Source organism: Perognathus longimembris, chromosome 13 (genome assembly GCF_023159225.1).
Source record: "Perognathus longimembris pacificus isolate PPM17 chromosome 13, ASM2315922v1, whole genome shotgun sequence".
Taxonomy (NCBI): Eukaryota; Metazoa; Chordata; class Mammalia; order Rodentia; family Heteromyidae; genus Perognathus; species Perognathus longimembris.
Window position 1 is genome coordinate 61,698,956 of NC_063173.1, and position 13,338 is coordinate 61,712,293.

The following is a 13,338-nucleotide window of genomic DNA, read 5'->3' on the forward strand; positions in this document are numbered from 1 at the left end:
TAAAAAGTTAGTAATGCTGGTGGAAGGCTGAAATTTCAAAACCAATCAAGACCAAGAAGGAGACTGGAGTAAGCATCATTGAATGCTAAGTCATGGGGTCAAAGGCCATTTGTACACAACATATTTATTTACACAGCCTCACAGTATCTGTTTACTTGATCGTGGAAGCAAAAATGGAGACTTCTATCAAACCACCTGCAGCCTGTGGCCAAACTCATCCTCAACCCTGGCACAACGGGAGATTGTGTGGCCCCCTGACTAGACACTGAAAGGCACCACACACTTACGTAGTTCATTACCCTGACCAAGAAGAGAGAAGAGAAATGGTGCAACCCTGCCAGGTGCCAGCGGCTCATACCTGTAATCTTAGTGCCTCAGCAGGCGCAGGACACTTTGTGAGAGTCTTTTCTGCCATTAGCCAGCGAAAAGTGAGCCCTAGAGCTGTGGCTTCAATGGTTGGGCACCAGCCTTGAGCAAAAGAGCTAGGGGATAGCACACAGGCCCTGAGTTTTCAAAGCCCAATACCAACACACACACACACACACACACACACACACACACGATCTGTTAGAATAACGAGCTAGCGCTCTCTGAGGTCACCGCCGGCTGCTCAGTGGCAGTGTGGTGGGCGGTTTCTTCCTCCGGCCCTGTCACTGGTGGCCCCTGCCGGGTCCCATGAGTCTCCTTCCTGTGCTCGCGCTGTGATTTCGCCAGGTGAGGAGCCAGGCCCCCTGCGTGGGACTCGCCCTGCTCCGGCCTCGCCTTGGGTCCTGGCGGCTCGGCTGGGCTCTGCCCAGGAAGGACCCGGCTTCCTCTGGCTGGCCCGGGAGTAGACGTCAGAGCCGGGACACTGCAGCACAGCCTCCCGCCCCGGTGCGGCCCTGCGGAGGGTCCCACGACCTCTGCCTTGAAGGCGGTGACAGGGAGCAAGGACAGCCTGTGACATGCCACTCTGATCACGACAGCCATGCCCAATTCAGTGTGCGTGAGTGTGTGTGTGTGTGTGTGTGTGTGTGTGTGTGTGCCAGGACGGAGGCTTGAACTCAGGGCCAGGGCACCGTCCCTTAGTGTTTTCAAGGCATGCGCCACCAGTGCGTGCTCCATGTAGCCTTGACGCCATTCTGCTTCTTTCCAGGAGGACCGATTTGGGGGTGCTGCTTCTCCTGGATAGCGCTGCTCACCACCATCTGCGTCCTCACCTGTGCTGTTTGTTACCTGATAATGAAACGACTCGGGCTCGAGCACTGCGTCACTCTAGACGGCTGCTGCCCTCGCAAGAGTGAGGGGGAGCTCGGTCCATGGGTGCAGAGCACACGGGGCTCCTTGGGGGGCAGAAACGGGCCGCGTTTTCACGTTCTCACCGCCTCCTCCCCGTGTAACTCTGGTGCCTCCATCGGCAGCCCTGGCTCCGCCACCGCCTGGCAGGGCGCGGCGGCGGACACAGGGCCCGTGAGCAGCGCACAGGGGCCCCGTTGGGAAGAGGGGGTCTGGGGGAGGCTCCTGTGCTCCCCAGAGGGTGGCCATGGGACACCAAGCTCTGCAAGTGCAGGGGGTTGTAGTGTATACGAGTCACACTCTCCTGCCTCTGTTGCCGTGAGTTCCAGGCCCTCCTCTTCCTCAGAGAGGGCGCGGTGCTGAGTCGAACTCCACTCCATGTGGTTTCTTTCTGATTGCAGAAGGGGTGCTGGAGCTGGCTTCCCGGTAAGTATCAGCTGCCATTGGGTGCGTCCTTCCAGGGGCGTCTGGAGGTCTTTGGGGTGCTGAATGCTGGAGCCTGGGGGCAGTGTTGTGGCCGGGGTCTGGGAAGTGCGTGAGGGTCCGCCCAGGCCCTCAAGCCTGCACCCCAAGTTTATGGTGCCTTATTAGAGCTGTGGAGTTGATGGTGGAAGAAGACGGGCAGTTTGGGGGTTTAGCCCACTGAGTGGAAACGGAGGTGAGGGTCACAGGGCTTTTGAAGAGTGTCCTGGTAAGACACAGTGTAAGAAAAAAAACCAGAGTGTTTCGACCCCAGAGATGGGCACCCCAGACGCCGCACCCCACGTGGGCCGCAGAACAAGGCTCTTGGGGGCCTGGCTCCCATTGCTTGTGATTTCCTGACATGAGGAGCTCCGAGGAGGACACCTGGGATCCCTAAAGCCTGCGACGGAGCCGCACCCCTGAGAACGGGACTCTGCCTTCCTCCTGGAAACGGCGGCTCGGCAGGAGGCTGAGAGCTGAGGCTCCTGGTTCAAAGTCAGCCTGGCATGAGACATTTTGTTTGCCATGGGCCCTGAACCCAGGGCCTGGGCGCTGTTCCTGAGCCTTTCTGCTCACGGCTAGCAGGCTACCACTTTGAGCCACAGCTCTACGTCCGTTTTGCTGTTGGTTAATTGGAGATACGAGTCTCCCAGACTTTCCTGCCTGAGCTGGCTTTGAACTGTGGTCCTCAGATGTCAGCTTCCTGAGTGGCGAGGATGACAGGTGCGAGCCACCAGCGGCCAGCGACATGTGTCGTCCCTCCAGTCCCTCCCTGTGTTATGCAGTTGGACTTTTAGCGTACATCGAAGGCAATGGCTGCACGTGCCCCCCTCCATTCCTGTGCTCCCTGTTGCCCTCCCTCAAACATGTTCCCCTTCCTGATATTCAGTTCATTTGAACAATACTGTAAAGTATACAAGTATTTTTCTTAGTGTTTCCTTTTTGGTGGGTGCCTAATCCCTAGTGTTAGGTCCACCTGGGAAACATGGCCGCTTCCCTTTCTGTGCATAGGAAAGCACACATAGACCCCTTCCCCGTCCGGGGTCCTCCCCAGAAATCCCTGCCCAGCACCTGTCACTCAGGTCACTGACGCCCCTGGGGCAGTGGGCGGTTCCCAGCTCTGAGGTCACTTCCTGGTCCACCGGGACCGCCCCTTCCCTCACTTCCAGGCCGGGTTTGGTTTTCTAATAAAGTCTCTCGTGTCTGAACCGCCGTGGAGGTCTCCTTTCGGCAACCCTTCCATCTCGTCTAGACCCAGGAGGGGAGAGCGTCAGGCTCACTGCAACCCCTTGCTTCTCTTTCTTTTGCTGTTGGTAGGGCTCGAACTCTGGGCCTGGTCTGTGGGGCACACCTGGAAATCAACTCGCTGGCCCCGCCTGTATCTCAGTCTTGGGGCCTCGTGTGGCTAAGATGGCGGCGCCTAACAACTACCTCGTATACACGAAGCTCTGGGTTCCTCAGCACCACATATATAGAAAAAGCCCCAAGTGGGCAAAGAAGTGAGCCTTGAGCAAGAGAAGCTCAGGGACAGTGCTCAGGCCCTGAGTTCAAGCCCCAGGACTGGAAAAACAATGTAACAAAGATCAGGATTTTACTATCCTCATACTGATCATATAAACTGAGTAATGATCTCATGGAGTGCATTCAGTGCTGCTGACAGACTCGTGACTCCATTCTCAAGTCGCGTCCGTGGGCCTGGGATGGAGCTCAGGTAGAGCGCAGGCTCCCAGCCCGTGCCAGGCCGCGGCTTCCGCTCCCAGCACCGAAAAGGCCCTGCCTGCGCTGTGCCAGTGCCCACCTCTGCTCCCCACGCTGCCATCCTCCTGGCGGCACGCGGGGCTCGTCCGTCTGTCTGTCTCTCTCTTTTCAAATGATTCGATGTCCCCTGTGTTGGGCAGGTCGGCCCCACAGCGCAGTCACGTGACCCTGGTACAGTTTTGAGACCGTGAGGCTGACGTTGGTTTCGCTCCGTGTCGGCTCACCAGTGTGGGGTGTCGTGACCATTATCCAGGCGCAGAGGGGCCTCATTACCACCGAGATCCCCGCCACTGGGGCCCCACAGGAAACCCCAAATCCCGCCCAGCCGCCAGCCTTCCAGGGTGGAGAAGCCCACACTCAACTCAGGAGGCCTGTGGAGTCCAAGGCGAAGACCAAGAAGACAGCGCTCCTATGCTGCCAAATACACTGTTTCTCAATCCACGGCTAGTCAGAGCAATAAGGCAAGAAATGGACAGGAAGGAGATCCACATCGCCAAAGGAGAAATTATACTATCCCTATTTGCAGATGACATGATCTTGTACTTGAAGGACCAAAACCCTCCATTCCCAAGCTCTTAGAACTAATCAATCATGGGCTGGGGATATAGCGTAGTGGAAAGAGTGCCTGCCTCGGATACATGAGGCCCTAGGTTCGATTCCCCAGCACCACATATACAGAAAATGGCCAGAAGCGGCGCTGTGGCTCAAGTGGCAGAGTGCTAGCCTTGAGCGGGAAGAAGCCAGGGACAGTGCTTAGGCCCTGAGTCCAAGGCCCAGGACTGGCCAAAAAAAAAAAAAAAAAGAACTAATCAATCATTTTGGCCAAGTAGCAGGATACAAAATTAACCCACAAAACCCAGCAGCCTTAAAACAATTCAGTAGCCTTTCCGTATGCCAACAATGTACAAGCAGAAAGAGAAATCATAAAAACAACCCCACTTGTAATAGCCTCAAAAGAATCTAGGAACAAACCGAACCAAAGATGTAAAAGATCCACTTAGTGAAAAGTGTAAAAATCTAAAGAAAACGCAAAGACCTTTCATGTGCATGGATAGTTAGACTGGATATTGTGAAAATAGCCATACTGCCAAAATGATAGACACTCGATGCAATACCCATAAAAATCCAATGGCGTTCTTTACTGAGTAGAGAAAACAAGCCACAAATTGATATGACCCAACAAAATCCCTAGACTAGCCAAAGCAACTCTAGGAAAAAAAAAAGAATAAAAGCACTGTAGGCTGTATGACAATACCACATTCCAAACTCAACTACAAAACCACAGACACAGAACTGAAGGTCCATGGGACAGAATTGAAGACCCAGAAATCAAACCACACACTTGGAGCCATCTGCTACTCGACAAAGGAGCCAGAGACACACGCTGGAAGGAAGATGGCCTCTTCACCAACTGGTGTTGGGAAGACTGGGCAGCCACATGCGGCAAACTCCACGTGGATCCCAGCCTGTCACCGGCCACCGGCGTCATTGTCCCCTCCATTGGCTTTGGTGCCTTCATCTCAGGGAAGTGGCTGGGTGGAGACCTGTCTCCTGTATTTGCTCTGGGCTGAGTTTGTGAACTCCTGGCTGTGCTGTCGCGTGCCTCGTGTCCCCGAATCTGTCCTGCCTGGCTGTCACCGTGTGGGGAGCGCAAGGCCCTGCGATGTCACAGGTGAATCTAGGAGATCTGGGGCGGGCGGTTCACTTCTGTGCAGAGGTGGCTGCGCTCTCCCCACTAGGCGGGCACTGGGCGGGGTGTTCTGCTGGCTTTGATCCTCGCCCAGCCTGACGCTGCCCCTGTCCTGTTTTGCGGGACTCGGGCTTGTCAACACATGGAGTGCTAGGTTGTTAACAGCTACTCTTGACCTCTGTGAACAGATGTTACAGGTCGTGGCTGGCAGGCCACACGCGCACGCGCAGATGGGCAGATGGTTATGTACAGCCTCTACACAGAGCCTGGGAAGTTGGGGTTACACCGGGGAAGTTGGGGTTACACCGGTGATGGTTGCCAGCTGCAGGTGCTCATGTCTGACTGGAGAGATTGCTTCTTTTCACACCAGGACACGGATTTGGGGGAGGACACCCTCGCCAGCCCATCCAAGCAGGGAGAGGCCTGGGGGGAGGGCAGGCCAGCCTCCCGTCAAGTTCTCCCCGTCGTGCCCTCCCCCTGCTGTTACAGTAATATATTTGAATATGTACTGTACTTACAGAGTACATAAACACTACCAGGGAACAATGAAGAATGACATTCAGTAGCAGAGCACAAATCATTGCTCATGGTATCAGTTTAATGCTAGAATTTAGAAGACAGAAAGCTTTTGCATACCAAAGAATAGATCATCAGGCTTTACGTTACTAACTCAGATCTTTTAGGAATTCTTTGTGTTACCTGTTGCAATTATGAGCAAAGTTGTCCAAGTGTCCAAAGGTAAAGCTATGTTACCAGTGGGGAATTAAGAACAAGAGCAGCTATAACCTTGTAACTGAAGGCATCCCTGGATAGACCATACCTTAAAGGGAATGCCATGCAGAATCTTGACATCTTCATAACCTGTTGGCACTCTGATGCCATGGTTCGATTCTCTGAGGAACTCTCATACCTACAAATTTCTTTCTAACTAAGATGCTTTCTATTTACGATTTTCTTCTTTAAAACATTAAGTCCGTACACTTGAAGGTCTTACTTCCGTAGTCCACGTATTCGGGACCGATGCACGAACAGCAGGCGTTAGGAACCAGCGGTACTTGGATGCTCCCATGGGCTCACAGGATATTGTCCACTGATAGATGGCCATGCGATCATCAAAACAAACCACGGTACACAGGTGCTCTGTCGTCACCGGAATAAGGGGCCGGGAACATTATTTCTAGGAACACACACATTTGGGTGATGAGGCTGGTTCACAGTTTCTAAAATAGACGCAGGTTCTCCTGATGTGGAAGTTCCTTTGCAATAGGGATGTAAACCATGTTCCAATTCCACTGGGTGTCTCCTGTGAGAGTCCAGAAGAGAGAGGGGATAGGCTCATGCAGTTCTTCTTTTGTGCTCTTGAAGTGGGAGGAGTGTCACTTTACTTCCGAGGATGACACATAGCGACACAATGCAGCACTGGTCCCAAAGGGCCCCAAGGCCCAGCGTTCAGGCTTTAGAGCAGGAACGATTTCCTTGTCCAGGCCGCCCTGGCATAGCTCCCGAAAGAGCTGCCTCCTGCCGGCCCCACAGGGGGCGGCGCAGAGTTGGGAGAATTTTATTATTTTCTCATTTTTGTTTTTTTTTTCTTTTTTTTGGTTTTTTTTATTTTTTCCGTTATTTTGTGGGGTTTTTTTTGTTTTTTTTTTTCTGGTATTTTGTATTTTTTAATTTTTTTTTCTTTTTTCCTTTTTTTGTTTTTTGTTTGGTTTTTTCCATTATTTTGTGGGGTTTTTTTCATTTTTTTTTGTTTTTTTCTGGTATTTTGTGTTTTTTTTTTTGTTTTTTTTTGTAACATTCTAGTAGGCAAGGCTGCCACATTTCACTTAATACAGGATTGGGGAAGGAGGATTCAGAGGGTTTCAGGATTGGAGGTGAATGCAGGGGAGGTGTGGCCGGGGCCACTGTGTAGGGGTGCGGTCATTAGCCCCGGTCCAGCCAGACCAAGGGGAGATGATGTTAAAGGTTTTGGCCCTTTCTCTACTTGGGAGGACGGCTGAAGCGGACTCTGTGCTTCTTCTTGGTCCTCTGGAGAAAGGTCTTTTGGATTGGCCGGGAGCCGCCACTGCAAGGGAAGGCAGTGTGGTGTGAATGGTGGCATAGAGAGGTTCTTGGAGTGCAAGCCCCAAGCACAGTCCAAGCTCCCACTCCCCAGCGCCCTGCTAGCACGCGGCTCCAGTCCAACTCTTGGCAATCACTGCCTTCCTAAGTGTGCCCCCTTCTCAGGGATGGATCCCAGAGACGTGGCTGTGGAAGACAGTGAGGCTCTGCCACCCAACCTCCACGGAGCCTCCCGAGGCTGCTGGGGAGCTCACAGCCACGCCCTCTCACTCCATCCTGCCAGCGGGGAATCTGCTGGGGGCCACCTCACACCCCACCCTGCCGGGGGTAGCGCTTCTCCCTCCTCCCATCGCCCCCAGGAGGAAAGAGCAGAGGGGCGGGCCTGACTGCACCACCCTGCTGGCCCCCACCGGCCCTGTCCTGTGTGGGCAGCTCCCACTCACCTTGATCAATGGCTTCCCTTTGCTTCTCTCCTAGAAGGCAGAGGGCATTGCAGTTAGAATGGGGCCCATCTGCCCTTAGGCCCTCTGCGCTGGGGCTCCTCTAGCCACGGGCTCCCACGTGCGTGCACAGGAAGAGGAGCAGCTTGCAGAGGGCAGGGCTGGGGACGCAGCGTGCGGTCAGGTGCAGGCAGTGTGAGGACTGACCCTTCGGAGCTAGGAGGGACATTGGGGCTTCAGGGGAAACGGCCTGGCTTGGGCCACACGTTGTTTGTCTTAGGAAATCTGCTCCCAGGAGGGGCCCCAGATCCTCCCTTATGGGACTTGAAGTCCCAGCTGGGCTGTGCGCCCACAGCACAGGGGTCAGGCGCCTGTGGGTGGCACCTGCTCCCAGGGCCATTGCGCTCAGCTCAGAGCCCGGCCTTGAGGCCAGCAGCAGAGCCAGAGCTCAGGACGCCGGCGCCAGGCGCCCAGCTAGGTCCTGGCTACTCACATCCTGCACGTTGTCGTCGTCCACGTGAATCAGGAGAGAGTCATTCGGGAAGATTCTCCGATAGGGCACGAGGCCCTTGCTCATCGCCTGTAGGGTTGGCAGGGTGATGGTCAGAGCCCAGGGCTCCCCCCACCCCAATCCGAGCAGACGGCTCAGGCAGCCTGCATCCGCACAGGGCCTCCCACAGCATGGGGGCACCTGGAGAGAATGGACCCCACACCAAAGAAGGAACACACACACACACGCGCGCACACACACACACACACACACACACATTACACCACAGACACATGGCTATGGAGCTCAGAGCAGGAAGGAGGACACTCCAGGCTCTGGGATTCTCTGGATCTGCTGTGCTGACCGCCCAGCACACCACCCCCACAGAGACTCCAAGGGAACTAAGGTAGGAAGGAGACAGTGGTGTTTCCCCAAGTGCGCTCAGTCCTCCCACTTGCCTTCCTGACTCCAGAAAAACCTTCTTTCGCCCAGGCCCTGCCAGCACGTGTGTGTTAAGGACACCGGCATAGGTCCTACCACAAGAACTGGTGCCCTTTCCCGTCCCTGGCCTTGGCTCCCATCAGTGACACATCAGGGGCCTCCCGACGGAGTGTGGAGACCACCGGCTCCTGGTACTTTAGGCTGAGCTCTATCCTGCCTGCCACTCTTTCTGCTCCACCGCTTCGTTGCACACATTTCATGGCAGGGGAGCAGGCCTCGTCTCTTTAGGGATCGCACTTAACCAAATGGTCCTAGACAGACAGGGGCCAGGTGTGCCGGAGCTGGGGCTGGGGCAACAATCCTTGGGCTCCAGGGGTAGGAAGCGTGGTCCTGGGCAGCAGAGGGCACAGGAAACCCAACCCCCCACATGCAGCCCCTGCCCAGCCCCTCACCACATCCATCCTGGGGAGCTGCTCCGACATCAGCTGGGGAACTGCAGTCAGGGCAGGAGGCTCCTTCCGGCTGCGCACAATCTCTCTGCCCAGCAAAAGATGGTGGCAAGCTTTTTGGGCAGGAACTGCTGCCCAATCCCGGTCCGAATGGCCAGAAGCGCAGGGAGCCTGCTCCTTCACCGTGGCCAGGCAGTTATGGGACTCGTGCTGAGGGCTCCAGGCAGCTGCGCTGTCCTGAGCGAGCCCTGGAGCACAGGCATTGCCCGCTGCGGTGCAAAGCAGGCCCGACACCGGCGTCGAGCTTCTCGGGCCTTCCCTCTTGGCCCCGGAGGCTGCTGTGTCCTCACGCCTGAGCCCCGAAACCATGCTGGAATGTGGCCCCAGCTGAGCACTCCCAGATGGAGTCTGGCAAATTGGGGCTCTTACAAGGAGGAGCACAATAGCGAGTGCTCCTCCCACACACAAAGCCAGAATGGGTGTCTGGACCAGAGCCAGCACCGCAGCCGCGGGCAGAAAGAGGTCCAGCTCTGCCCTGGGAGCTGCGTCTCCGACACTGAATCCTGGAGCAGAGCTAGATCGTGGCTTCACGGCAGGCCTGGAGGATGGAGCTTCATCTCTACTGCGCACCTGAGCCCAGGTGGCCGATGGCTCCAAGCCCGCGTGACAGGCTATAGCTCTCACCACGACAAGAACCATGGCCGGAAATCCAACCACAAAGAGCGCCACAGCTGGTGCTCCAAAACGGTAAAACAACACACTTAAGGAGAGAAGCACCTCCAGGTCTGCACTGCAGTCCGGGTCTTGAAGACTGAGAGGAGGAGACGAGGGCAAACTGGCCTCATCGTCAACGCTACTTCCCAATGCTCCCTGAGCACTGTGCACCAGAGCCAAGCTGGTAGGTGACTCTGATTGGGCACAAGAATTGAATGATCTCAACGCATGGAGCATCAGAAAGCGAACTCCCACATCTGAGAGCATGCCTTCGGGTCCTCGGAAGACAAGCAGCGCCAGGATCTGGATCAGGTCCACTGCCGGCACACCACTGGAGGCCGGCTGGCTGCAAGGGACCATGGGAGCCCCGCTGGCACACGGCTCCCTGTCGGCAGCACTCCATGCTGGAGCTCCATCAGCACCGGGGCCCCGAGCCATGGGGGACGCTGGCTCCGATGGGACACGGGAGCCTAGAGCCTGCATGGCACAGAGCAGCAGAGCCAGTACTGCGAGTCCACAGAGCAGCGCAGCCGGAGCTCCCAGGTCAAAGAGCAGCAGCGCTAAGTACATGAGCAGCTCCAGCTCAGGAGTGAAGAATGAAGATCTAGCGCTTAGAAGGGGAGCCAAGGTGGACGCTGGCTCTGCCTCAGCGATGGCTTCTGGGGCAGGCTGGGCCCCGAGCACAGGTAACAAGCTGAAGCAGGGCTGCATCTCCCCAGAGCGCACCGCTGCTTCTCCTCCACTCAACCCCGGAGCCCCGGAGCAGGAGGGCTCCAGCTCAGCACCGGCCGCCGCTGGTCCCTGGCCACTAAGCTCCGAAGCCCAAGTGGGGGATGATGACGCCTCCCCGCGGGCTGCTCGTGCCCCTTCAGGCCTAGGCAGCAGAGCCGGCGTGGCCCGTGGCTCTTCATCCACACACGCAGCTTGGGCTCCCAGACGCCTGCCAGCCGGATTCAAGGCTGAAGGGGCCTGCGCTCGGGCAGCCGTCGCTGTTCCACCCAGCGTGCAGAGGGCCACCCTCCGGCTGGGAGCGGAAGCCAGCTCGCGAGTCGGGGTCACAGCCACCAGGGCGGCTGCTGCCGGAGCTGCAGGAGGAGACAGGATCTTCTCCACGACTGCTCTGTGCCCAGGCTTTGAGGAATCCCACCACACCCTCCCCCTGGTTTCCCTGCATGGCCTCTTCCCCATCTCCTAGAGAAGAGGTTGCCGGGGCCCATGCTTGTCTCGTTCCCGGCCCAGAGCTCCTTTGGGAGCCTGCTCCCGGGGTGCCCTGCACCATCCGCCCTGCCCAGCCCACGGCTCTGACGCAGGCCCCGCACCCGTAGCCTCGCCCGGGATGGATTCCTGGATCCCCAACTGCGCCAGGAGATGGGAGACATGGCGCTCCAGCTCGGAGCCACACATATGGAGCCGCAGTTGAGCCCGGAGGCGTTGGAGGCACGGATGCTGGGCAGCTTCCAAGAAGTCCTGCGGGCGGCGGTCCAGCCAGGTGTTTATGAGCCCCGAGATGGCACTGGAGGCACATGGGTGGCAAACAGAGTCTCAAGAAAGGCCAGCAGCTCCCATGGTCTTCTTCACCCACCTACGTGGCTTAAAGTCCTGGCAGACACCAGGATTTGCCAATTCGAGCACCTTTGAGCTGTGCCACCAGTGTCAAGCCATCCCAGGCCAGGCCGGCAGACAAGCTCCAAGGAGCGCTGCAAGACCCACAGCTGGGAACAGCTCTGGCCTCTTCTGCAAGTGGCACCGCCTTCTTGCTCTCTGCCCTGGGCCTCTACACACTGTACTCCAAGAAGGCTTGCTGTCTTTCCTGGCACACACAGGGGTCTGCTCCACCTCCTTGGAAACTCCTCTGCCTCCTTCCTCAGCAAGCCACATGGGCTGGCTACAGACTCCACCCCTTCTCCTTGCTGATTGTCTCCGGGTAGCCCTGAGCTGTCATCCAGATTCCTCACAGCGTGTCCGGGGACCTTTCCAAGGACACAGGACCCTCGACCTAAGCTGGACCTCAAGGAGAGCTGAGCAAGCCTGGATGACATGGGCTGTGCTGAGGATGGATTCTCACAGGGCTCTGTGCCGAGCCTCAGACTCCACTGCTATTCTATACTAGTACCCAGCGCCTGGAGTCTTCCACCTCCCACAGATGGAGCCCGCAACCCAAGTCTCTGATGACAAGTACAAGAGCTGAGGGGCCCTAGGTTGGCCAAGCCTCACCCTGCAAACCTCACACACACACACACACACACACACACAGACACACACACACACACTTGTCTGCACTCTGGAGACATGGGACCTCCCTGGGGATCAAAGCCACTCACTAGCAGCGCTGGTCCCGAGGAATCATCTCCTGGCTGCAGTGGGGAAGGGCAGCAGTCCTTCCTGAGCAGCCCATGGGGGCTTCAAAAGTCCAGAACCTGCGGAGGGGTTGAAGCATCACTGGCCAGCCCAGGACAGCTGGCACATCCTGCTCTTCTCCCATCTTTTACCTCATTGCCTGCATCTCGGCCCTTCCAGTGGAGCTACTTGCTATCTCGTTCCTGCAAGAGGACAAGCAGCTCCTGCCCTGATCAAAAGACCAGTCCACGTGTCTTGCCTCTGGCCTAGACATGCCTGCTCTGTGTACATCTAGGTTGACACCCTTCGCCCAGCGTGCATCCCTTTCCTTCTTGCTGGTGAGAGTCACTGCTTTGTGGGAGGCCTCAAACAAACAGAGTCAAACGGAAGAGCCCACAGCCCCCACGGGACCCTGGAAGCTGCCAGCCAGGCCAGGCCTCTCCAAGGACTTCCCTGCTCAACTCCCAGGCAAAGACCACTGCCACAGAGTGAGTTTCTAGGCACACTCCACCCGCCACACTGCATTCCCAAGGCTCCCAGTGCAGCTGAGGAACCCTATCCAATTCCAGTTGGCACTCACCTGCTGAAGAGTAGATCCACCACCTCCTGGGTGTCCTGAAACATCCTGTAGGTGTCCAAGTAGTAGTAAATGAAGCTTGAGTCCTGGATCAACTGGGCAAGCCGCAAGCGCTCTACTTGCTCCTGCAGTGTGCCTGCCATGATGACCTCTGACCCGCTGGCCTCCTCCATAACTGAGGCCAAGCCATCTTCATTCTAGAGGAAAAACATGGAAGGACAGGTCAAGGGCAATGGACAATATGCCCAGAAGACTCATCACCAGTCAGTTGACTCGGGCACCTGGAGAGAATGGACCCCACACCAAAGAAGGAACACACACACACACACGCACACACACACACACACACACACACACACACACACACATTACACCACAGACACATGGCTATGGAGCTCAGAGCAGGAAGGAGGACACTCCAGGCTCTGGGATTCTCTGGATCTGCTGTGCTGACCGCCCAGCACACCACCCCCACAGAGACTCCAAGGGAACTAAGGTAGGAAGGAGACAGTGGTGTTTCCCCAAGTGCGCTCAGTCCTCCCACTTGCCTTCCTGACTCCAGAAAAACCTTCTTTCGCCCAGGCCCTGCCAGCACGTGTGTGTTAAGGACACCGGCATAGGTCCTACCACAAGAACTGGTGCCC

The 13,338-nt window shown here is 56.6% G+C and overlaps 1 protein-coding gene across 1 annotated transcript in view; it reads right to left on the reverse strand.

Annotated features, from left to right (window-relative positions):
* Positions 1-13,338, reverse strand: part of LOC125362260 — a 106,059-nt gene that overhangs the window by 41,872 nt on the left and 50,849 nt on the right. The window contains exons 6-9 of the mRNA XM_048361020.1: positions 12,698-12,891; positions 12,102-12,197; positions 11,100-11,293; positions 9,070-10,865 (exon numbers count right to left, since the gene is read on the reverse strand). Of these exons, the coding sequence (XP_048216977.1) occupies positions 9,070-10,865; positions 11,100-11,293; positions 12,102-12,197; positions 12,698-12,891 (2,280 nt within the window). The remainder of the gene's footprint in view (positions 1-9,069; positions 10,866-11,099; positions 11,294-12,101; positions 12,198-12,697; positions 12,892-13,338) is intronic.